At 35.2% G+C, this 25,540-nt stretch overlaps 1 protein-coding gene across 1 annotated transcript; it reads left to right on the top strand.

The window, feature by feature from the left end:
* Positions 1-23,375: 23,375 nt before the first annotated feature.
* LOC111411333 lies at positions 23,376-25,540 on the top strand. The gene is made up of 5 exons (XM_023041874.1): positions 23,376-24,220; positions 24,398-24,681; positions 24,765-24,976; positions 25,059-25,199; positions 25,331-25,540. The coding sequence occupies exons 1-5, from the start codon at positions 23,376-23,378 to the stop codon at positions 25,538-25,540; spliced, it is 1,692 nt and encodes a 563-aa protein (XP_022897642.1).

Here is a 25,540-nt window from a genome sequence, read left to right as displayed (position 1 = left end):
CAATCTTCTAGTAGTCCAAGAAAGCCAAGTTAAAAAATATCGATCATGATAAGAAAAGTAATTACGTATTGAAACGAACTATATTTTATAAACGAATATGAAGGAGAAATGAGCATCAATATACCAATTTTCATGATTTCGTCATCCCTTGCATCGTTAAGCACATCATCCCATAACACTTTGACATCACTAGGATAAACGCATTTGAGATGGCTGGAGTCTTTCTTTTTTCATATTGCAATTACTTGCCATAGTTACAAGGTAGGACTCCTCTATTGAAAATCTTAAACGCTTTTCAGATAATTCTGAACCACATTCAGATTAGTTGGAACCACATTTGGTCCTTTTTTGGCTGCTTTGCTTCCATAATAAATAGTTTCTAGCTAGATCAGTTGGTGCTAAAATTGACATGTCAAGAAAATGGCGAAAGCAAGAACGCCTCCTGAACAAAGCTTTCCTCCTGGGAGTCATCTTCAATATGTGCATAGATATCAATTCTCACCTCGTAGACACCGATACCCTGCCTCCAACCCGGTTGTTGAAATCTATAATATAATCTCACTCCTACGACAAACATGAATTCAACTACTCACCCATCGCCTAACCAAAAACAGAAAAAATAAAAATAAAAATGAATGTACCATAATACAATACAAAAATTATGAGACAATTCTATAAAAATGGGTTTGTCAAAAATATGTTATCCATTTATTCTTTTTTTTTTTAAAAACACATGTTATTCTACCGTTGACTACAACTTCATTCTAATAAACATAATACATTGTGATACATAAGTGTTGAGAATATGGTATTGTAAAAGGAGTATGAAATAAACCATCAAAACCTCACGAAAACACTTGTTCTAAAAATGGTTGCTATGCCAAAATTAAACAAGCTTGGTTACTGTTGACCCTCTAAAATGGTCGTCAAGGGTTGATACAAGATAATATACACATGAATGTATAATGTGATATTTCTATTGTAAATATGAATGTTTGTGGAAAAAGGTGAATAGTGGACACCGCAAGTATATTATCCCTTCACTGTATTTTTCTCCAAGCTCTTTCAATTGATGGAAGAATTTCCTATTTATAGTGATCAGGCCGATTTAGTCACCGTATGATTGGATCCACGTGGCCTGATCTGTCGACCCTAACTGTTACATCAACCTTGTTATCTGTTAATTACATTGATAGACTTTTGACAAGAGGTCAGTTACTCTATAAGCTAGGCTAAAATTTTTTAACACTTATTAACTACGCACGTCACATCAGTCAACTCTGGAGACGCGCTTGTCCGACCTCTTCTGTTTGCCAAGGACTTCAGATAGTGGAGTGGTTTGGCGGCAGAAGGCGAACCACCTCGAATCAACTTAGAGGGACGACCTCGGCACTTCCTTTGATAGCTTTGGATGTTTACCATGTGTATGTATATGAGCTCTCCACGTAGACCTTTCTGTATTGACTAGTAACAATAGTCCCCTAAGTCTATGTATGATCATTTATGTGATACATAGAATTTGTAATTAATTTTGAAGTTTCTAAGAAAAATTTCAAAAGAAGAAATTCCTAATGGATGCCAGTCCCCCAAGTCTAATTTGTGAGAGAGTGGTGACGTTGAATTTTGAGCATATAGTCCCCTAGTTCAGTTTGGGGATTTCGAGGGGATCAATTGAGTTGCTTTTGTACCAGAGCCAAAGTACTTTAAGGTGTAGGCCGGGGTACCTTTGTGTGTTAGTGTTGCCGAGGTTGTAAGTGTCATAGAGAGGGGTTGGGTAGGGTCAGCATTAGAATATGTTAAGGGTCTTGAGCGTTATGCTGTAATGATTAGCTGTCTATGTTATACATATGAAATTGTGATGTTTGAGATGGTTTGGGAAGTTGGACCGTCTTTTATCGTTTATTGACACAAGTTACTATGTTGACGTTCAGTCTTCCCGAGGAGGGTGGTGCCTTCAATTTTCAAGGCATTGCCAAGTGTTTCGATATGGGTCTTGAAGCTGAAGCATCGATTTTATCGGATGGCCTATAAGTGTCTCGAACTTGGATGGTCTAGATTCTTAAGATCTAACGGTAAAAAACACATGTGTCTGCCTATAAAAAGGCTCGTTCTTGCTTGAACACTTACTTACTGGTGTGAATTGCTCTGTGATGTTTTTTGGAATATGACAAGAAATTGTATTCGTGCTTGGTGGATTTTGAGAGGAGTTGGTGTAAGGGTTTTTTTGGTTTTACGTAATGTCATGGAGAGTGCAAGTTGGATATTTCTTAGGTGTACTGGATGGGATGCTTGGATTTGTGAAAATGAAAATGAAAGTGCAAATGCAACCTCAGCACAATCTCATTTGAACGCCCTATGTGGAGGGTCATCCACCACCTTGTACTCTATTGCAATAGGGTGCGGTTTGGGCTGTATTTTGAGTCGACTTTTGCAGCAGGTCGATGAACTCATACCTCCCATGGGCAACTAAGCTACCTCCTCTGCTAGTATGAACTAGGCAGAGTGTATTGTAGCTGAAACTTTGAGTTTCAACATAGTCCTGTAGGTCTTATAAATGTGAAGGACATAATATATGGTGGACATTCTTAAAGAAAAGAAGTTCAGCGATTTATGTGGAGTGGCTATACTTTATCATCGTTTATTTTTCATTTTTATCATCCGTTCTCTTTTTGTGCTATGTAATATTTTGTAAGTGGCTCTGATGCCCTCGATTGTAATGTTTTGTAATCATGAATAAAATTTCACCTTCTATACGAATTTGTGTTTGGACTTCAGATTATTATTGTTTCGTATTCGAGGTTATTTTTTAGAAGAAGGTCATGCCCTTGTAATAGTTCTCTATTTTCTTACCCATTTGTAGGCAGCTTCTTGTGTCTTTACAAGGGTCAGTTTTGTAAGGTCCGACCCTTTGTGTCATTCCGCCCTTAGGGAGAATTTTTATTCTTGAAGGGGATATCTTTGAGTTCCCACTTTCTTCACCAAGGTGCCCTTTCTCGGGCTGAGCCTTGCAGACGTTTTTCAGCTCATATTCTGAAGTGCCTCTATGGGCGAATGCCCTTTGGGCTATACATTTTCCCCTGTTCCTTCAAAGGAACTATCTCAGAAAGTGTCATGCACTTTGCTGAGGGCTTCGGCAGTCTCTTCTTTGTGGAGTGGACCAGGTCATGTCTAATGTTTGAAGACGGTGTAAATCAACATGTATGATATTAAGATCGTTGTGATGGTTCATAAAATATGCTAGCCGTAATTGTTATATACAAGCTAACTTAGTAATTTCTAATTTAACAGTAGATGTTAAAACAACCAGCTCTAGAAACAAGACATAATGAAAATTTTCTCAAGCCTTTACAGAAGATGTTGCTCGAAGTCCTTGGGAAAGATGAGATAGTGTGTTGACGCTACCTTCTTTGAGTACATTATGAAGGGGGCTGAGGTCCTTATTCTCCGTAGTTCTCAGACCTTTGTAACATTTTGGTTTTATACTTGATGGTTACTGCATAGTTTTCCTATTCCGAGTTTATGTATATTTTGGGGGTGGCTCCATGTAGGGCCTTTCTTTTTCTGCATTTGTTGTCTCGATCGAGATGGTTTCATCTTTACCTCTTCTTTGAACAAGCTTATTTTGCACAGCTCGTTTTTGAGATTATGTATATGGGGTCGGGGCGTGACTTCTGACCCATTTCGACTTTCTTATTTGGACGAGACGGAGTTTTAGCATCAGGATGGGGAGATCAACCTTTACCTTTTATGCCCCAGCTTCCTTAGGTAAAATAATTTTATGAAGCTTATGGTTGGGTTGCTCTGCCTGTAGAGGTCAGCAAACCTTACTTTCCAGCGACTGCTGTTGATGGGTCTACTTCGGCTGGCTGACGTTATTAGGCCCTGCCATGGCAATTATATGCCTTAGCGCCTCTTTTTGCAAGAGAAGCTAATTCGAGGCGGCCAAAAATGGCGCTCATTTTTCGGACGAGGCCTTCTGCTTTTCTCATGAAGATGGTGGTTATGACTTCTGTCTCTTGTCTGGGATGGGGAAGATAGCGTATCACTTTTCTGTGGGATTTGTGTCCTTAGTTCACCGACCTCCTAGGAAGGTCGGCTCATGTAGGCTGGGGTTGTAAAGTCTGGCTTGGTAGTTATATATCTTAGCACCCCTTTCTGCAGAGGGCTTCTCTGGGCCTTTTTTCTTGCGTGATCAATTCTATTAGGCCCGCATCCGAGCTAATGCAGCTCGTCTTTCCTACCTATTTCTAGGCGAGGGATGCATTTATTTAAGAGCGAGCTCATCTGTGACTCTTGGCTGAGGTTGTCCATGCTGATTTTCCTTTGAAAAGGAATTGAACAAATGTGGTCTGTTTGAGGAAATAGGAGGGCGTCCAATTTGAGCGGATGGATTGGAGGACCGGCCTTCTCTATCTCTTGTAGGACCAAGCCTATTGAAGACACTAGCCTGTCCCCTTGGTGCATTAGCCTGGCTGCTTTCTACAGGTACAGCAACCTCATGAGTCATTCGACCGGTATCATAATTAGTAAACGTGTCCATATTTATCCCTACTTTTAGGGAAACAACTTTCTTATTTTGGGAGGATCCGACCAACTGACTTTGTACGCGTTTGAGTAGTTTATGCATTGTGGAGTTTGTCCAGGAGATGGCTTTCATATTTGTGGTGACGGTGGCCATCTCTCTGGTGAGCCTTATTGCTAGTCTAGGCCTGCTCTTCAAGCCATTTCTTTGGTGGTGGACAACTGGGGCGGTTGGCAGTGGCTCTTGGATTATTAGGACGTTTTGTAAGGATGTCTCTTCACCAACATGTTCTTTGGTCCGATTTGACGTGATTCCTTCCTTCTTCGGACTTATGGCCGCTCCTTCTTGGTGGATAGCCTTTCTCTTACTCTGTTCCAGGAGTTGTCTACCTTTGTTCGAGGATTTTTCCTTTTTGGTTTCTCCTTTGAAAACTCAAATTCTTTTTCCACGGGATTTTCGTAGTTTAGCTGTTCCAAGCTTCCCACAGACGGCGTCAATCTGTTGACCCTCTAAAATGGTCGACAAGTACTGGTACAAGACAATAAACACGTGGACGTATAATGTGATATTTTTGCTGTAAATATGAATGTTTGTGGAAGAAGGTGAATAGTGGATAATGCAAGTATATTATCCCTTCACTGTATTTTCCCCCAAGCTCTTCCAATTGATACAAAAATTCCCTATTTATAGTGATCAGGCTACCTTGGTCATCGTAGGATTGGATCCACGTGGCCTGATCTGCTGACCCTAATTGTTACATCAACTATGTCATCTATTAATTATATTGATAGACTTTTGATAAGAGGTCAGCCACTCTATAAGCTAGGCTAACATTCCTAACACTTATTAACTACGCACGTCACATTAGTCAATTGTGGAAACGCGCTTGTCCGACCTCTTCTGTTTGCCAAGGACTTCGAATAGTGAAGTGGTTCGGTGGCAGAAGGCGAACCACCTTGGATCAACTTAGAGCAACGACATCGATACTTCCTTTGACAGCTTCGAACGTTCGCCATGTTTATGTAAATGAGGTCTTCACATGGACCTTTCTATATTGACTAGTAACAGTTACCTCAAATATGAACATATAATAGAGATAAAAAATTATGCAACGAAGGTTAATAAAAAAAAAGGGATTTGTAAATGAGTTTGTCATAAACTGCATCACACATCACGATGAATATAAATGACTTACATACTGTTGTAGACTAAACATGAACGTAGTTAATAATTATAAACCCTAAATAAATAAATAAAATTATTTACAAATTATAAGAATATATTTAACAACAAAAAACAAAAAGTACAGTTTGTGTAAGAGCATTTCCCTAGAAATGGTTAATAATAAAAAATCCTAAAAATCAAACACATGTGAATCATAGTGGTGCATTATTTTACTTCTTCTTCTTCTTCTTCTTCATGTTGGACATGAGATCAACAACTTCCCTCGCCTTTTTCCCATTATTGCAATGACGTGTGGATTTTTGGCCGATTTCGTTTCCAGTTGTCGATGCATTTCAGTTGAATCTTCAATCATTATTTTTGTTTAATGACTCAATCTTCATCAATGATCATGTCGCTCTAGGGAGGATGTGGTGGATAGATCATTGTACGAAGATGCAATTTTCTGGGCATATGCATTCTATGGTGGTATTTTCGGATTTTTGAGAAATGGGTATATAAATTTGTGGATGATGTGACTTGTGAGAGTTTTTATGAAAAGGCTAGATTTTCTTTTTCAAATTTAATTTTAATGTTGACTGCTATATTGAGTATTCTTTGGAGACAAAAGGAAAGATCATTTTTACTAATTTTGAATTGCATGAAATATGGGCCTGTTGCACAGATTTAGTTATATGTGTAAAATGATCATTTTTACTACACATTAATAGTATTTCTTTTTTTAAAAAACAAAAAGTTGAGCAGAAAAATTGGAATTGTCTTAATATCAACGGTGATCATCGATGAAATTTTCATCGATGATTACTTGTTCATAATTTTTTTTATTACCTACCTACGACGATGTCCCCTTTGCAATTTTGCTTAACTTCTTGAAATTGCTTGAACGCATATGTTCTCAATAATCATTTACTTTTAACCTTTGTTCCTATCAATCACTTAAGATTGTTCAAAAAGTGAAGACAACGTTTGTCACGTTATCAAAATCATTACTTTTCAAAATGGAAGAAAGGAGTGACGGATGCAAACAATAGTGAAAGTACAATATTTATATGTAAAAATAATTTTGAAGTTCAATAACAATCAAAAAATAGTGTTAATAATATGGTTACTATTGAGAATTTGAGATTTTAACCCTACAAACTATATAAATAAGAACAGAAATAAATAAATAAAACACAGATTTTGGAAATATTAAAGACACTACTTTGTTTCTCTTTCTACCTAATTGAAACAAATTTAATGTCTGCAGATTAGTCTTTGCTTTACCAAGACTTATAAAGGAAAGAAAGAGGATACTATAGTTACATGTCAAATGATTTACTCATTCCATAAACTAAAATTCCATAGCAAAACAGAGGCAATTTATCAAACTGAATCCTAACTATTGAATTCCTTTCTTATTAAAGTCTTTTCTGGTTAAAATAAAAATTGAAGTGCAGTACCATCAAGAAATTATATAATTTCAAAAGGAAAAGTTCTCAAGACAAATTGATACTCCCAATACGATGATCCCAAAATGATTGGATGCCCTTGAATTCTTGATCCAAAGGCCCTTAAATTGGCTTTTCAAAAACTCAAGGGTTGCCCTAAAATTTAATGTCTTAACCCCTTGCCCTAAAATTTAATGTCTTTACTCCGAACAGTTGTGCTTTTCTAACTGTTAAGAGTTAAACAAGACTTTGCGGGATCCCACTACTGTTCCATGTGCCTGCCACTCATCATATGATATTAATACTGTTTATTTCGTCCGTTCCTTTGAGATTTTGCCTTTGATTTCTTTGCTGTTAGTTTAGAACTACTTTACAAAATGACAATTGTTATACATCGAAGACATATTTGGTCTATGAATATACCAAAAAAACCAGCAACTCACATGTTATATGATTGTTCAAAATCAATGGTGAAATGAAGGAGAACCAAACAGCTAGAAAATGAAAATATATATATGAACTATGTGCACGGCCTAAAGGCCCTGATTTGGAATACCTATGCAGTCGTAGAGGTTAATGCTATGCGATCGCTTAGGGTAATAAATTAATCGTTAGGAGCCATTTTGTTCAAAATTTTGGCAACTTTTGAGAATTTTTTAGCAAGGTATGGCTCGTTTGAAGGCTATAAATATGTGGTTGGTAACCAAAAAAAACACATTGAAAAACCACTTAATATTCATCCCTTCTCCAAAATCAATGAACAACATTTTTTCCTCTCATATTCAATTTTTCTTTTGTGTTCTTAAAGTTTTGAAGGATTGCATTTGTGCTTTAGTGCAAAATCCTTATAAGGCTTAATATAATCCTACAAACCATTTGTCAAAAACCCTTAAGCATCTTATTCAATCCCAAACGGGGGCAAATTTCTTTTGAGGACAGCGATCTCGCGTTCTAGTCTTTAAAATTGTAATTGATTTCTTCATTTTGTTACTACGATTTTTTGTGTTCTCTCTTTTGTTTCTTCTCCATTCATTTCCTTACTTCTAATAATCTCAAATGAAATTCCTGCGATGGAGAGCAAGACAACAATGGTGAAAGCAGTTGGATCAGTTCGATGGCACAAACTTCACGCAGTGGTAAGACAAGTTGAAGTTTCTCCTTATTACATTGAAAGTTTTTTACATTTTAGATCCAGATTTGGCGTCGTTATCGGAACCTACAAGTGGAGAGACCGAAGCAATCAAGGCCGAAAGACAGAAATGTCAAGAAGATGAATTGGTATACTGTGGTCGCATACTCAACGCGCTATCTAATCATTTGTATGACTTATACACAAATACAACATTGGTGAATAAGATTTGGAACGCATTAGAGAGTAAGTATAAAGCGGAAGAGGAAGGTACCAAGAAATTTTTAATTTCGAAGTACTCTGATTTTAAATTCTTAGATAATATTCCCTTTCTTCCCCAAGTACACGAGTTACAAGTGATTGTCAACAAACTAAAGGCGATAAAGATTGAAATTTCGGAGAACTTTCAAGTGGGAGCTATAATTGCTAAATTCCTGAGGACTTGGAAAGGATACTGGAAGAAAATAATGCATTATTCCGAAAATTATCCTTTCGAACAATTGCAAAAACATCTTTGGATTGAGAAAGAATCCAGATTGCACGAAAAGAGTGAAACCTCTTTGGAAAGAATTTCTAAAGCCAATGTTGTTGAAAAATCTGAACCGCTTGTGAAGTCCAACAAGAGGAAGCCTTCAAGGAACTTCAACAAGTCTAAGAAGAAGACCAAAAGAGGGTGTTTTGTGTGTGGAACACCGAAAATGAAACAGCTGTGAGGGTAAAATAAATTCCATCCAAGAGAACAAAATTGTGACTACCGTAAGCAAAATAAATACAATCAAGGGAAAGGTTCCCGAGTGGTGGTATGATACTTGTGCTACAGTACATGTATCATATCACAAATCTTTATTTAAAACATATCACAAGATGGATGGGGACGAAGAGATTCAAATGGGTAACGAAATTTGGTCCAAGGTCATTGGAAAAGGAAATGTTGATATCGTCTTCACTCTTGGGAAAACTGTTACTCTTACAAATATACTACACGTTTCTGATATGAATATGAACTTGGTTAGTGGTAATCTCTTAGAAAAATCGGGTATTAAAAGTGCCTTTGAGTCCGATAAACTTGATTTCTCTCTTAAAGGGAAATTTGTTGGAGAATGTTATTCTTGTGAATGAAATGTCAAACTTTGTACCGTTGACAAAGAAATGAATAAAACTGATTTTGTTTATGTTGTAGATTTATTTTCATTATGGCATGCTAGATAAGAACATATTGGTAAAAATACTATGAAACGTATGAAAAAATGTAATTTGATTTCATTTAATGAAAATAATGAATACAAATGCAAAATATGCGTGGAATCTAAAATGATTAAAAAGCCATATCAAATAGTGAAAAGAACCCCTAGTATCTTGGAATTAATTCATACATATATATGTGAATTAAATGGTATGTTAATTAGGGGTGGAAATAGGTATTTTATTACCTTTATTGATGACTTTTCTAGATACACGTATATTTATTTGATGAAACATAAACATGAGGGTTTTGATATGTTTAAGGTGTATGAAAATAAATTAAAAATCATTTAGGAAAGAAAATAAAGGCATTAAGAAGTGATAGAAGTGGTGAATCTTTTCTAGTGACTTTTAACTTATTTTGTGAACATGATATAATTCATCAATGTTCTGCAACTAGGACACCCAAACAAAATACTTTGGCTAAAAGAAAAAATAGAACCTTAGTTGAAATGATTAATGCCATGCTTATTTATGCTAAGTTGCCATTTAGTTTGTGGGGTGAAGCTTTATTAAATACATATATGATACTTAATAGGATTCATTCTAAATATACAAATGTTTCTCCTTATGAATTGTGGAAAGGAAGAAAACTAAACATTGGATACTTCAAAGTATGGAGGTATCTTGCTTAAAGAACACGAACTCTAATAGGACCAAATTGGGTCCAAGAGACATTAAATGTGCCTTCATTAGATATGCTAACAATAGCAAATCTTATACATTGTTAAACTTTGAGACCAATGTGATTATCAAATCAAGTGATGTAAAGTTCTTTGAAGATTCGTTATCTTCGAACAATGAATTGAGAGATAATCTTGAAAATATCCCTAGCTCAAGTGGAGCACATGATGAAATGTTTTCTAAAGATATTAATTAATCTAGTGAACCACGAAGAAACAAGAGAACTCGAGTTGAGAAGTCTTTGAGACCAGATAAAATTGATTTTCAACTTATCTCCTTTTACTTAGTAGAAGGAAATGAGTTGAATGTTGCAAAAACAATTCCTTTTGTTCTACAAGTGAAAATTGACCCTAAAACGTATAAAGAAGCTATGGCTTCTCGTGATAGCATTTTCTAGAAAGATGCAATTAAAGATGAAATGAATTCGATTATATCTAATAATACTTGGAAAATTGTTGATTTACTATCTGGATCCAAACTTATTAGATGTAAATGGGTATTTAGGAGAAAATATAATTTTGACGGCTCTCTAAATACCTTCAAAGCTAGATGATAGCCAAAGGTTATCGACAAAAGAAAGGAATAGACTAATTTGACAATTATGCACCGTTACCTGGAATAACATCGATAAGGATATTATTCGCTTCAGCTTCAATACATGACTTGCATGTTCAACAAATGGATGTTAACACAACATTCTTAAATAAAAATCTCAATGAGAAAGTTTATATAAATCAATCCAAAGGGTTTGTTCTACCTGAAAACGAATATAAGGTATGTAAGTTGGTAAAATCGTTATACGGTTTGAAGCAGGCATCTAAGAAATGGTATAAAAAGTTTGACTTAAAAATAATATCATTCGGGTTTAAATATAATCGAATAGATAGATGTTTATATTTTAAAGTGTGCGATGATTATGTGACATTTATATGCTTATATGTTGACGACATGTTGATTATAAGTAATCACATGATGGATATAGAAGGAACGAAGAGTTTCTATCTTCCACATTCAAGATGAATGATCTTGGACATGTGGATACCATTTTGGATATCAAAGTCACAAAGATTATCACCTAAGCCAATCACATTATATCAAGAATGTGATAAATAAGTTCAAACATTTGAACATAAAAAAATATAGTACCCCCGTTGATCCAAGTTCGAAACTTGTAAAGAATTATGGAAGGGCGGTTGTTCAATTAGAAATATGCAAGTGCTATTGAAAGTCTTATGCATGCAGTTCAATGTACAAGACCAGACATAGCTGATGCAATAAGTAAACTTAATAGGTTTACTAGCAATCCAAGCAATTATCATTGGAAGGCCATTTGGAGAGTTCTTGGATATTTAAAGATAACTATGAACTTAGGCCTACAATATACTAAATTCTTGATAGTATTGGAAGATTTACTGATGCTAGTTAGATATTTAGCACGTGAGAAACTAAATTCACATCGGGTTGGGTGTTCACTCTAGAGGAGACGTTGTTTCTTGGAAGTCAAAGAAACAAGCATGCACAACACACTCGACCATGGAATCTGAGTTTGTAGCCCTATTAGATACCACTGGGGTCGAAGAATATTTCTTCAATACCTATCATGTGTGATAGTTAAACAACTTTAGCAAAAGCGTACAATGAGATATACAATGTAAAGTCTAGACACATGAGTCTTAGACATGGCTACATAAGAAAATTAATCGAAGATAGAATAATTTTTCTAAATTATGTGAGGTCAATTGAGAATTTGGTTGATCATTTGACTAAACATCTAAATTGAGATTTAGTAGCATATACTTTGAGTAGGATGGGGTTGAAACTTCTCAACTAAAAAGATCCACCAATAACGGCAACCCTACCCATTATTACTCAAAAGGGTAATCTACGGGTTCAAAGGGTAACAAAAAGTCATTCGATATGTGGATAGTTGAAGCATTATTCGAATCCGCAATGACCATATCCTAGTTAAAATAATGCTGGTTGTTACTAAAGTGAGGGATGAGCTTTAAGCTCTTAATTAAGTTCAGTGCTAAAACACAAATATCTCTTAAAGTAACAAAGAAACTGGAAGAACTTCACCTAGACGAACTTCAAGGTAATGCCGCCTCAATTGGGAGTTGGATTTTCTCTCATAAAAGTTTGTTGAATAGGATGAGTGCAAGGCCATAATAGCACTAAACGAGTTATGAAGAACTTGAGAACATGTGGCACGTATGGGTGTGCTTTTGCTGATATTGTCATGTGGAATAAATGGTTCAAAGCTTTACGCTACATTTGATTTCGACTTTACCTTGTGAGAATTACACTATGGTTAGATTCAAATCGAAAGATATTTAATCCTTATGTATGAGTATCATGTATATTGAATATGAGACTTATTGAGTTTTGAATAAGTGGGAGATTGTTATATGATTGTTCAAAATCAATGGTGGAATGAAGGAGAACCAAATGGCTAAAAATGGGAAAAAAAATATATATGAACAAGTGTGGTCGCATAGGTTAATGCTATGTGACTGCATAGGGTAATAAATTAGCCATTAGGAGTCGTTTTGTTCAAAATTTTGGTGACTTTTGAGAATTTTTTGGCAAGGTATGGCTCGTTTAAAGGCTATAAATATGTGGTTAGTAACCAAGAAAAACACATTGAAAAACCACTTAATATTCATTCCTTGTCCAAAATCAAAGTTCAACATTGTTTTCTTTCACATTCATTTTTTCTTTTGTGTTCTTAAAGTTTTGAAGGATTACATTTGTGCTTTAGTGCAAAATCCTTACAAGGTTTGATATAATCCTAAAAATCATTTGCCACAAATGCTTAAGCATCTCATTCAAACCCGAGTGGGGGCAAATTTCGTTTGAGGACAGTGACCCCGCGTTCGAGCTTTTAAAATTGTTAATAATTTCTTCATTTCGTTACTGTGATTTTTTGTGCTCTCTCTTTTGTTTCTTCTCCGTCCATTTCCTTACTTCCCGTTACTGTGATTTTTTGTGCTCTCTCTTTTGTTTCTTCTCCGTTTATTTCCTTACTTCCAACATCACATCTTCCTCTCTTTTGTTAATCTTATTCAATTCATTGTGGGGAGTGTCTAGTCGGTGTACATTTTTGGAGGTTTATTTTATTTGACCTTTTGAGGATAGTCCTTCTCAAAAGTTTGTGACTAAGAGAAAGATTCATTAATATGCAGTTAATTGCAAAATTAGTGATTTTATTAACTGTCAAAAGGTATAGTTTCCATAGGTCAAGGAGCTAAAGGATACTAGTGTGAGGAGATGACACATTGATTTGGGTCCTTTTGCTGAAGGATGGTTTTATTTTGATTGTTGACTTGTCAAACTCAATTGAATTGGAGATAAAACGTGTTCACAAAACACGTTTTTGTTAACGGAGCAAATGATCTGGATTATGCCATGTGTCACCATGACTGCCATTGGATGATGATCTTCTAGAGACTTCTCATATATATGCGTCTCTTGGCTTTTTTGGTCTATTCACTTTCTTCGTCCCTTGAGTTTTCTCTCTACAGTTTTTGAGATCTCTCCTTATACACTTCTTGATTTTTCTGAGTGCCATGAATCCTTCCCTCATAGTTTGTATTTAGAACTTGAAGATCCTAAATCTCCAAGTGGAAATCCTGTATAATTTGTCTTGAGTGATTTCTATACTAATTAATTTCTTATCTGGGTTCTTGAGTGAACTGTCCAAACGATTTGTGAGGGTTTTCTGTAAACTTGAGTGTTCTTCTGGATTGAGTCTCGAATCTATATATTTGGACGGTTCATTGGTTTTGGTTTTAAGTAGTAATTTTTTCGGTGGTGGAAGTACAAAATGGGATTAGGAGCTTACTCTGAACCTCTTGCCGTAGGACGAAAGATTTCGCGTTCTTTATGTTCTTTATGTTTCTTGCACATTTATATTCTACTATTTTGTTGTAAAATTGTTTGATGAATTGAACCTGCTCTTAATGGTGGTATCAGAGTGGTTAAGCGATGGTTCTTGGCTCCGATTCCTGCTGATCTAAAAGATTTAACACTTGTTCTGTGGTTTGTTTGTTATTTCATGAAACCCTAACTAAGGGATTCAGTGAGTTCGTTCCAATTTTATGATTTATTGTATAGAATGCTTGCTTATACTTTGAGTTCCTTGTAAACGTGACTGAAAACCTTCATATTTGAGACTCTCTTGGCAATTCCTTTGTCCAAAAACCTTTGAGTTGTTTGGAATCTGAGGGTTGTCTTGACTAAGTCAAAGATCTTATGTTTAATCGTGTGCTAGTGACCTTTACTGTTGTATATTGCCTATTGTGATTACCTGTACTTAATCTATATAATCTAGAACTCTCAGTAATTTCATTATTGTGAATCAAACTCTGTGAAACTACTAAAACTATTTGTAATAAGTAATACTGTATATTCAGTTGGGCTCTTGTGTGTAGATACCTGAAGTACTATATATTGTATATACCCTCTGAAGTGTTTCTCTTATCTACATATAATGTGATTGTATCCAATTGTTATTATTATTATTATTTTTTACAATGACAACTACAAAATTTGAATTGGATGTTTTTAATGGCAAGTGAGATCTCAGTCTCTAGCGCCAAAAAATGAGGTCAATTTTATTACAACAGAAATGTGCTAAAGCTATTGATGAGACATGACCAAATCATTTAGGAGAGACAAAGAAAACTGAACTTGATGAAATTGTCTGGAGCACAATATTCTTGCATTTGTCTGGCAATGTACTTAGTAAAATTGGTGAGAATAAGACTGCTGCTGAATTGTGGAAAAAGTTAGAAGATACATATATGAATAAATCAATGCCAAATAAAGTGTATCTTCTAAAACAGTTTTTTTTTTTTTTGGTTTTAAACTTGACCTATCACTTGATCTTAAGGCTAATATTGATAGAATTAATAGATTATCCCGTGACCTAGCCGACAGTGATAAGAAACTCTCAAAAGATCGGTTGGCTGTGGTATTGTTAAACTTAATTGGTGATAAGTATAAAGACGTTAAAAGTGCCATTGAATATGAGAGGGAAACTCTAACTGCAGATGTTATAATCAATGCCTTAAGAAAGAAAGAGTTTTAGTTAAAATCTGAAAGAAAGTAATCTATCAATGTAGAGAATTTGATGGTTAAGGCTAAACCTAACCCAAAGACTGTGAACTTTAATAAGAAACCTGGACAAAAAAAAGAAGAAGAAATTTTAAGGATAAAATGAAAATAAAGACCAGGAAAAAAGTGTTTCTACTGTCTTGGAGAGGTCATTTTATTAAAAATTGTCCTAAAAAACTTGGTGATTTGAAAAATAAATGCAAAGAATATGGTGGTGCAGCCTTAGCCTATAATAATGAGACTTTAACTGATGAAGTTTATCTAGTTGTAAACTGCCCACCTAGTCAAGAGTGGATTCTTGACTCGAGCTGCACCTACCATATGTGTCCAAATAAAGAGTGGTTCACTAATTTTGAAAATGTAACTGGTGGTAAAGTTTTAATGGGTAATCACATGACATGTTAGGTTAAGGGAATATGAACTATCACTTTGAAAATAAAAGGAAATAATGAACTTATTTTGGAAAGGACTAGAAATGTTCCTGATTAACAATGAAATGTTATTTCCTTTGGGGTTCTAGATGATCTAAACTATGACATATTGATTAACAAGGGATACATTAAAATCTTAAAGGGTTCACAAGTAATTGTTGAAGCCCTAAAGAGACATGGCCCATACATTTTATAAATTGAAAATTTTTTGGACTCCACGTCAGCAGCAATCTCAATTCAAAATGATAATTCATGGCATAAAAGATTGGGCCATATTAGTGACAAAGGGCCACAGATTTTGAAAAAACAAGGTGCCTTTGGAAAAGATAACATAGAAAAATTTAGTTTTTGTGATTATTTCATTCTTGGAAAAACATAACAAATTACCTTTCTTACCTGGAATTCATCAATCTGTGTCTGTACTTGAATATTTGCATGATGATCTTTGGGGACTAGCTTTTGTAACAACTAATTATGGTTTTAAACATTTTCTGTCAATTATTGATAATTTTTCTAGAAAAAATTGGACTTTCGTTAAATTAAAATTTGACACTTTTAATGTTCTTAAAAATTGGAAAACTTTGATTGAGAACCAAACTGAGAAAAAGATTAAGGTCTTAAGAACTGATAATGATTTGGAATTTTGCAATTTTGAATTTGATGAGTTGTGCAAATCTTCTGGTGGTTTGACTGAAAGAATAAATAGAACAATTCTTGAAAAAGTGAGATGTATGCTTTTAAATTTTGGCCTACCTAAGATTTTTTGGGAGGAAGCTATTAAAACTGCAAGTTATCTAATTAATAGAAGACCTTTTAGTGCTATACATTTAAAAACCCTTGAAGAAATGTGGAGTGGAAAAGCTGTTGACTTCAGTAACTTGAGGGTTTTTGGACGTACAACCTTTATACACCAATCTGAATGCAAATTAGAACCAAGGGCCCTGAAATGTGTATTTGTGGGCTATGGCGAAAGGGTATAGACTCTGGGTAAAGGAAAATGCTATAAGATCATAATTAGTAGAAATGTGGTATTTAATGAGAACGATCTGCCCTGTCTTAAGTCTGAAAAACAAATAGAACCCTTAAGTCAGATTGAAAATGTGGAAAGAGAAGTTGAAATTGATGTGGAGCAGTGTAATCATGAAACTCATCTAGGGATGTCAACGAGTCGAGCAGAGTTGGCTGGTGAGTCGAATTCGAGGCTCAAGCTCGACTCGGGTAAAATGATCGGGCTTTTTTGGGGCTCGAGCCAGGCCAAGCAAAAACTCAGCAAAAAGATTAGGCTCGACCCGAGCTTTCAACTCGAGCTTTTTTGAGCCCAGTAGGGCAGGCTCGATTTTTGTTTTGATTTTGGTATTTTTTTAATATACCTTAGCAGCAACCTGTTGCTTTAATTTTAAAATTAAGGTAGAAGGTTGCTGACAAACAAGGTAGCAACCAGCTGCCTATTTTTAGGCAGTAGCACACTGCCTTTAAATTTTATTTTTTAATTTTTATATAAATATAGGCTTGTAAGCTCGAGCTGGTGAGCCACATGGGTAGAATGGGGCTTTGCTAGGCACTCCAAAATGGGGCTCGGCCCGAGCCTCGAGTCGAGTGAGCTCGAGCTTTTTTCGAGCCGAGCTGACGAGCTCGATTTTCATCCCTAAACTCATCAGATCAATGCTCAACCTGATGAGGAAAATGAGAAAATACCTGGTGATAGTGTTCCAAATGATGAACTTGAAGCTGATTTAGAAACTGATCAGATCTTAGATAACTATCAATTGGCTAGAGATAGGCAAAGAAGACAAATAAGACTTCCAATTAGGTTTGAAGAAGATGTTTCTTTGCTATCCTATCAAAGTATGATCGAAAATGAGCTTGAGTCTTTTGAGGAAGCTATAAATAGTAAAGACTCTAAACAATGGCTTGCAGCAATACATGATGAAATGCAATTACTGAAAAAGAACAAAAATTGGGTTTTGGTGAAAAGACCTGAAGGCTAAAGGATAGTTGATTGTAAATGGATCTTCAAGATTAAAAGAGGGGAACAAAGTGAAAATGACATCAGGTATAAAGCTAGGCTTGTGGCAACAGGTTTTACACACAAAAAAAGGAATTAATTTCAATGAAATATTTTCTCAAGTTGTACAATTTACAATTGTTAGGGTTATTCTAGACTTAGCCACATAATTTAATTGGGAACTAGATCAATTGGATATCAAAAGGGCTTTTTTTGAATGGTGACCTAGATGAAACTACTTACACGAAGCAACCCAAAGGCTTTGAAATAAATCAAAAAGCTGACTTAGTTTGCCTTCTTAAAAAGTCCGTATATGGCTTAAAATAAGCTCCAAGGCAATGGTACAAAAAATTTGATAATTTTGTCCTTGGACTTGGTTTTAAGAAGAGTAACTTTGATACGTGCCTGTATTGTAAAAGAAATGGTGGAGAAAATTCACTTTACTTGCTTATTTATGTAGATGACATGCTATTGGCAAGTCATGATATAAAAGAGATAAAAGATATAAAAACCAAACTGAAATCAGAATTTGAAATGAAGGACTTAGGTTTGATAAAAAGAATTTTGGGTATTGAAGTTAAAAGAAATAGAAGGGAAGGCATACTAAGTCTTAGCCAAAAAAATCATATATGCTAAAACTGTTAGATAAATTTGTTATGTCTGATTCCAGAAGTGAGTTTACCTTTGGCTAATCATTTTAAACTTTCTAATGATCAATGTCCTAAATCACAAAAAGAATTTGAAAGAATGGCAAGAGTATCTTATTCTAATATAGTTGGGTTTGCAATGCACTTTATGTTTTGTTCTAGACCAGATTTAGCACATTATATAAGTGCGTTGAGTAGGTATATGTCAAAGTCTGGCGAAGCTCATTGGAAGCCATGAAAAGGATTCTTATATACATAAAGGATACCTTTGATTTAGGAATTCTGTTCAAAAAACAATGTGAAGGTGTTGTGTTGAGAGGTTACACTGATTCAGATTATGCTGGTGATAGAGACAATAGAAAGTCCACTTCTGCCTACATGCATACATTGTATAATTCTTGCATAAGTTGAAAATCTCATCAACAAAAGATTGTTGCCTTATCTTCTACTAAGGCAGAATACATAGCTGCCATAGATGCCATAAAAGAAGGGATATGGTTAAAGGGCTTGTTAAATGAATTTATTAAAGAAATTATTCTTTATTTAGATAGTAAATCTTCAATTCATTTAAACAAAGATCATGTTTTGCATATTAGATCTAAACATGTTGATATTAGTGATATGATCCGTGTTATACACCAAACTACCGAGAATTTGATTATTGTTGGAAGAAAGCCAAGAGCAAAGTTTAAGTTTAATTCTAGTCAACAAGCCATGCAAATTAAGTGTTTGAGCTAAGATCGAGACTTGAAAGTAGTTGATAAAGATGGTCATTTATATGTTCAAATAACCAAGTCCAACATCATGAAGATAACAAATTCCATGATTGGCGGGAAGAGACTATGTGCAAAGTCGAAGTTTGATCAAAGCCAATAAAATCATGCAATTAAGTGTCAAGGTTACGGGGTCCAAAATAATGAAGTTTACATGTCAAGGAGTAACTTTCATGTTGGGTTTGAGAGACAACGAGAATTTGATTCAAAGTTTTGGACGATATATGGAAAAAACAAGCAGCGTGGATTAAAACGGGCATAACTTTCAGCTCGAATGTCGGATTTTCGCCCATGAGTACAATCCAAAATCATCATGAAATTCTGCACATGAAAACGTTGTGTTGAAATTTAATACTATGCAACCACATAGTATAAAAGCCACGCAACCACAGAGACCATTCCCGAGACCAAATGGAAGGGTTTCAAATGAACTATGCGATTGCATTGGATTACATTATGCGATTGCATGGTGTATTTCGAGACGCGAAGTTTCCTTTTCTCGTGAATTACCTAATTTCCATGGGATTCTATTTTATTCAGCGTTTTATAATCTTGGAAGGATAATTTTCGTATTAAGCTAAGGTTTTAGAGTCCAATTTCTTTCCGAACTAGTTTTTAGGTTTTAATATAAATAGGACTTTATTTCACATTTTAACGAGACTTTTCATATGAATAGAAATTGAGGTTTTCTCATGAAGTTTTGCTTTAATTTTCCTTGTTCTTCAATGGAAAAATTATCGAACTTATCAAGGGATTAATTTTCTTGTGGTGTTCAAAACAATTGGATACAAATTACAACACGTGTAAGCAAGGGGTTTTACAATCTTTGTTATTGTAGGATTTTTTGGTTCATTATTTTGGAATTCAAATCCACAAATCCGGTTAGATTTTGAGGCATTTTGATCGAGAGGTCGTTGTTAAATATACCTTTGGCTGCTTAGTTCATCGTTTAAAAGTTAAATCTTAAACTTTGATCGTATTTGGGTATTCTTAAGATTCTGTGTCAATAACCTATGGATTCGATAGCTACCGTGCTAACCGGGTTCGGATCAATTAGATTTCATTTTATAAGAGATGTTATTTCACAAGGTGTTATAAAACTTGAAAAGATTTCAACCCAGTTCAATCCTGCTGATGTTGGTACAAAGGTTTTGCCTTTAAACAAATTTTTGGATTGTTTAAATCTGTTGAATATTAATACTTGCTAATTTGTCAGGTAATAAGTGCAAATGATACCATGTCTGGAGATATTACTGCATGTAAACTGGGTCATTGTACCAAGGTAGAGATTGTGAAGAGATGACACAATGATGTGGATCCTTTTGCAGACTGGATGGTTTTATTATGGCTATTGACTTGTCTGACTCAATTTAATTGGAGATAAAACACGTTCACAAAAACACTTTTGTTAATGGAGCAAATGATCTGGATTATGCCATGTGTCACGATCACTATCATTGGATGGTGATCTACTAGAGACTTCTCATATATACGCGTCTATTGGCTTCTAGGGTTTCAGTCCGTTCACTTTCTTCGTCCCTTGAGTTTTCTCTCTACAGTTTTTCAAATTTTTCCTCATACACTTCGAGATTTTTCTGAGTGTCATGAATCCTTTCCTCATAGTTTGTATTTAGAACTTGAAGATCCTAAATCTTCAAGTGGAAATCTTGTATAATTTGTCTTGAGTGATTTGTATAATAATTGATTTATTGTCTGGTTCTTGAGTGAACTATCCAGACGATTTGTGAGGGTTTTCTGTAAACTTGAGTATTCTTCTAGCTTGATTTTCGAATTTGTCTATTTGGATGGTTCATTGGTTCTAGTTTAATGCAGTAATTCTTCCGATGGTGGAAGCACAAAAGGGAATTAGGAGCTTGCTCTGAACCTCTTGCTTTAAAGCGAAAAATTCTGCGTTCTTTCTATTTTTTTGTTTCTTGCACATTTATATTCTGCTATTTTGTTGTAAAATCGTTTGATGATTTGAACTTGCTCTTAACAACTATAATACTACTTGACATGTACTGGGACTAAAGATGGTGGACCCGACTTCACTAAGATTTCGGTCTTATAAATTTTTCTTCTGCTTCTTGATTTCAACGGGGTTGGTGAAAGACATTTTTTTTTTAGATTTTCAATTTTTTCATTGCCTTTCATATTTGTCATGGACCCACTTTGTGTTTGGTTTCATTCATTTTTTAAGCGTTTCTAAAATATGAATTTGTTTTGTAAATACAGAAGTTTATGAGTTGTTTTAAGTCCTTTAGAAAGCACGAACAGCCAAGCATAATTTTTTTAAAGTCCTACTAATAGAAAGCGATTCCTAGCGTTCAAAACCTAACCCAATGCTACCTAACTTTTATACCTTTAAGTTTAATAAAGAAAGGTTGCAATACATGACATATACAGAGCCAACCCTGAGATTTTGGATGCATTGTGTGAGATTTTAAAATTATGCCCCCTTCAAGTAACTAAAGCATATATTAAAAAAATATATATTTCAACAATATTATTTCATTGCAAAAATATGATATTTAAATATTTTCATTTTATATACATAAACAAGAGAAATATAAATAAAGCTTAAAAGCATCTTTCGAACTTCATCAAAATTCATATTTCATCAACAAAGAACCATCCAAGCCACTAGTATCGTCATGCAATTCTATATAAGCAAACCTTGAAATATATATATACCATCCAAGTCACTGACCTCTTCTTGCAATTCCATATAAGCAAACCTTGAAAAAATATGTATATCAAGTGTAAAGCTTTAAATGCAACAAATCATGTAAAAATATGGGGAATTTACCAAAATGTCACTTTTTTTGAAATTGCACTAAAAACTTTGATGTACACACAATTTGTACAAAAATGTCACTTTCTTATTGTCAAATGTCTAAATTACCCTTAATTTGACCTTTTTGGAGCATTTAATGCTCCTTTATGATTGTTTTTCAAAACAATTAATGTTGTGATTTGATTGATTAATTTGTATATTATAATATTTGAATATATGAATATTATATTGTAAAATATGAATTTAGTTAATAAAAAATGAATATAAAATCCTTCAAAACCCTAGTTAACATAAAAAAAATTTATTATTAAACAAACCCTTATTTCATTCATCTTCTTCATCCATTTTCTTTTTCATCAAGGAGACATGATTTCATCCATCTTCTTCATCTATATTGAAAGGTCAGTTATTACGAATTGTTTATATTTTTATGTAATAGCTTACTCTTTTTAAAATGTTGAAAACAACATGGTAATCACTATTATTAATCATCACGATCTTTTTTTTAATAGTTTTGAAGGAAAAACATACCAAAAATATTTAGGAAACTGTGAAGTATTTCATTTTTAATGAAGGATTCAATCATTTAATTCTGGAAATAGGTTGTGATGTTGTAGTTGTTATAGTTGAGAAATGATTATAAGCATTAATGCTACCAAACATATTTGAAGCTTCTTGGCAGTTCCGACAATTGAACCGTCGAACTCGACATTTCGAAACTGTCGGGATCGACATTTGAAATGTCGTACTCGACATTTATAAACTGCTGGGATAGATAACTAAACTGATGAATTGGACAGCTGAAAATTCTTGACACCCTTCATTTGACCTTGTACTATTGCATAGGTTTAAATATTCGAACGTGTCACTTCTATGCTATTATATAATCGACATATTGATTGCGCATAATTCTTATCATTGCAATCTCAACATTTCAGGTCTGAACAATAATTTGAGATTCATCGTGTAGCACGGGGGAAAGTTCGTTCACGTGAATGACGAATGGAAGTGGACTGGGGACAAAATCACTTCCATTTTAGTGCGGAACAGTATTACACTACCGATGCTATTGTTATGGTTGAACGAGAAACTTGGTGTTCTCAATCCACGTACAAAAATGAAATTGAAGTTCAAAGTTCCGAACATGAATATACCGTCGGCCGAAATACTCGAAGATGAAGACGTAAATTGGTACATATCAGTTCATAAGAAAACTGCCCTCTGCGTTACGACTTTGGAAACCGGCCTGCAAGTATTGAATGGAGAGGGATACAAATTACAGCCAACAATTGTTTGCCGCAGTGGAAGATCACCAAACCTTACAGGATGATGAGCTCAATCATTAGCACAATGTCCCAAACAATAATGCAGTGGATACTCTAATTTTTGATGTTTGGACTGCACCATTAGATGAGATGTTCGACGATCTCTTACATGGTACAAATATCGGTAATATTACTGACATTGACAAAGAACTATTATCACCTTCCAAAAGTCCGGATATGTGCGACTGGATTTCCACTGTGGATACGTCAGATCTTACCGAAAGGCAATTACTTTTTACCAAGAAAGAGTTGTACTCGAGAATTCGTGTACTTGCTTTGCGAGAGAAGTTTCAATTTCAGGTTAGTAGGTCAAGCCTAAAAATGTTAACCATTGTACGCGCGGACGATAATTGCAAGTGGATGTTACGTGCGTCCAGTTTCAAGCAGTCCGCCATCTTTATGATCCGCAAATTCAACAATGTGCACACATGTTCCATAGATTATCGTTGTAATGCACATCGATATGCCACTAGTTCCATAATTGCTGAGCAAAATATGGGAAAATTGGATAATACATACGGATCGTATAATCCTATCGTTATTGCACGTGACATGGAACGTGAGTTTGGTGTGAAAATTAGTTACCATCAAGCACGTCTTGGAAAGGTAGCTGCTTTACATATGCTACATGGTACACAGAGTGATAACTTTCAAAAACTTTCTTCCTACTGTCATGTCCTAGGAGAGAGTAACCCGGGGACAGTATTACACATCGAAGTAGATTCTCGTAACAGGTTTAACTACCTTTTCCTAGCTTTCGGTGCAAGCATTCAGGGTTACCTGCACTACCTGAGGCCCGTTATTTGTATTGACGACAGTCACTTGAAAGGTACATACAAAGGTACCCTTCTACTGGCAATTGCCCAAGACGCCAACGAACAGATTTATCCCCTAACGTGGGGGATCGTTGATGCAGAAACGAATAGATCATGGATGTGAGATCTTATAGGTGACTCGGACGAATTAGTGTTTGTTTCCGATAGGAAAAATAGTATTGAAAATGCCATTGTCCACCTATTTCCTCGGGCTCATCACGGGTGCTCTGTCTAGCATATGGAAAAGATTTTAATTTAGTGGTACAACAACGCAATTTTAATATTTCTATTCAAAAGAGCCACAAGAACTTATCGAACTGAAGAGTTTGAAAGACTTATAGGACAGCTTCGTAGGGTAAGTGCAAGAGCGTACGGGTGCTTGGAGCTAGTAGGTTTCCCATTTTGGTCACTGGGACTATTTGTTGGCCAACGGTACAATATTTTGACCAACAACAACGCAGAATCTTTGAACTCAATGTTGAGACATGCCCATTCGTTACCGATCATGTGCTTAGTGGAACACATTCGGCATACTATGCAGAAGCGGTTTTATGAATGTCGAGCAAATGCAACAGCATGCAGTACCGCACTGTCGCCAACGATGGAGAATGAGTTACGGACGATGTTCGAAGTGGCACTAGGCTGCGAGCGCATGGCTTGACAGATAACTTAACAGAAGTTGGAATATCCAACGACACGGATATCATAGACTTCTCCGAAAACACATGCACTTGTCGTGAGTTCCAACTGAATCGTAGGCCGTGCATTCACGCATCCCGTGCTGCTTGCTTGAGAGGTAAGTCATTGTACGATCTCAGCTCATCGTATTATACATCCGAGTACTGGAAGGGTGCCTATGGAGAAGCTATATATCCTGTTTTGCATGAAGTGGACTGGATTATTCTAGCCGAAATTATAGGTACTCCTATTATGCCCCCCAGTGTATGTCATCCTCTAGGTAGACCACCCACATGATGTAAGTGATCCAGACACGAGTGTACCACACGGTTCAGAAAATGCACTCGCTGCGGTGGACTTGGTCATAACCGGACCAAATGTTCGAACTACACTGTACCACGTCCGATGTAAGCAGCATTTTGTACGTGAGTGGTTGAAGTTGTAAGTGAAGTGTTCCCCCGATGTCGTTTGTATATGACAATTTAAATATTGCATTACTGTTTTCATTCTCTTACGCATTAACATTACTCTTTGTTATGTTCACATTTACAGTACGCAAATAGGCACAACGTACTGCATAACAGCCTCGAACCAAGATACAATTTTGTTGTGCAGAACATTGTTGCCATTGTTGACATATGTAAATTGAATGTACGGAATAAGAAACATTCAACCATTATACAAGTTTCCTTTCAAATGTATATTACGAACACATCATTTTTAGCGCATAACACTGTCCGCAATGTTCACAAAGTACGTTGA

This window comes from Olea europaea, chromosome 15, assembly GCF_002742605.1.
Source record: "Olea europaea var. sylvestris chromosome 15, O_europaea_v1, whole genome shotgun sequence".
In the NCBI taxonomy this organism is placed as follows: Eukaryota; Viridiplantae; Streptophyta; class Magnoliopsida; order Lamiales; family Oleaceae; genus Olea; species Olea europaea.
The sequence above is the reverse complement of the archived record's forward strand: the minus strand, read 5'-3'. Positions and strand labels throughout refer to the sequence as shown.

Coding starts and splice junctions, on each gene's coding strand:
- LOC111411333 (XM_023041874.1), top strand. CDS start 23,376: ATGTTCGACGATCTCTTACATGGTACAAATATCGGTAATATTACTGAC. Junction 24,977..25,058: donor ATGGAGAAGCTATATATCCT/GTTTTGCATGAA, acceptor GTCATCCTCTAG/GTAGACCACCCACATGATGT. Junction 25,200..25,330: donor TCCGATGTAAGCAGCATTTT/GTACGTGAGTGG, acceptor TCACATTTACAG/TACGCAAATAGGCACAACGT.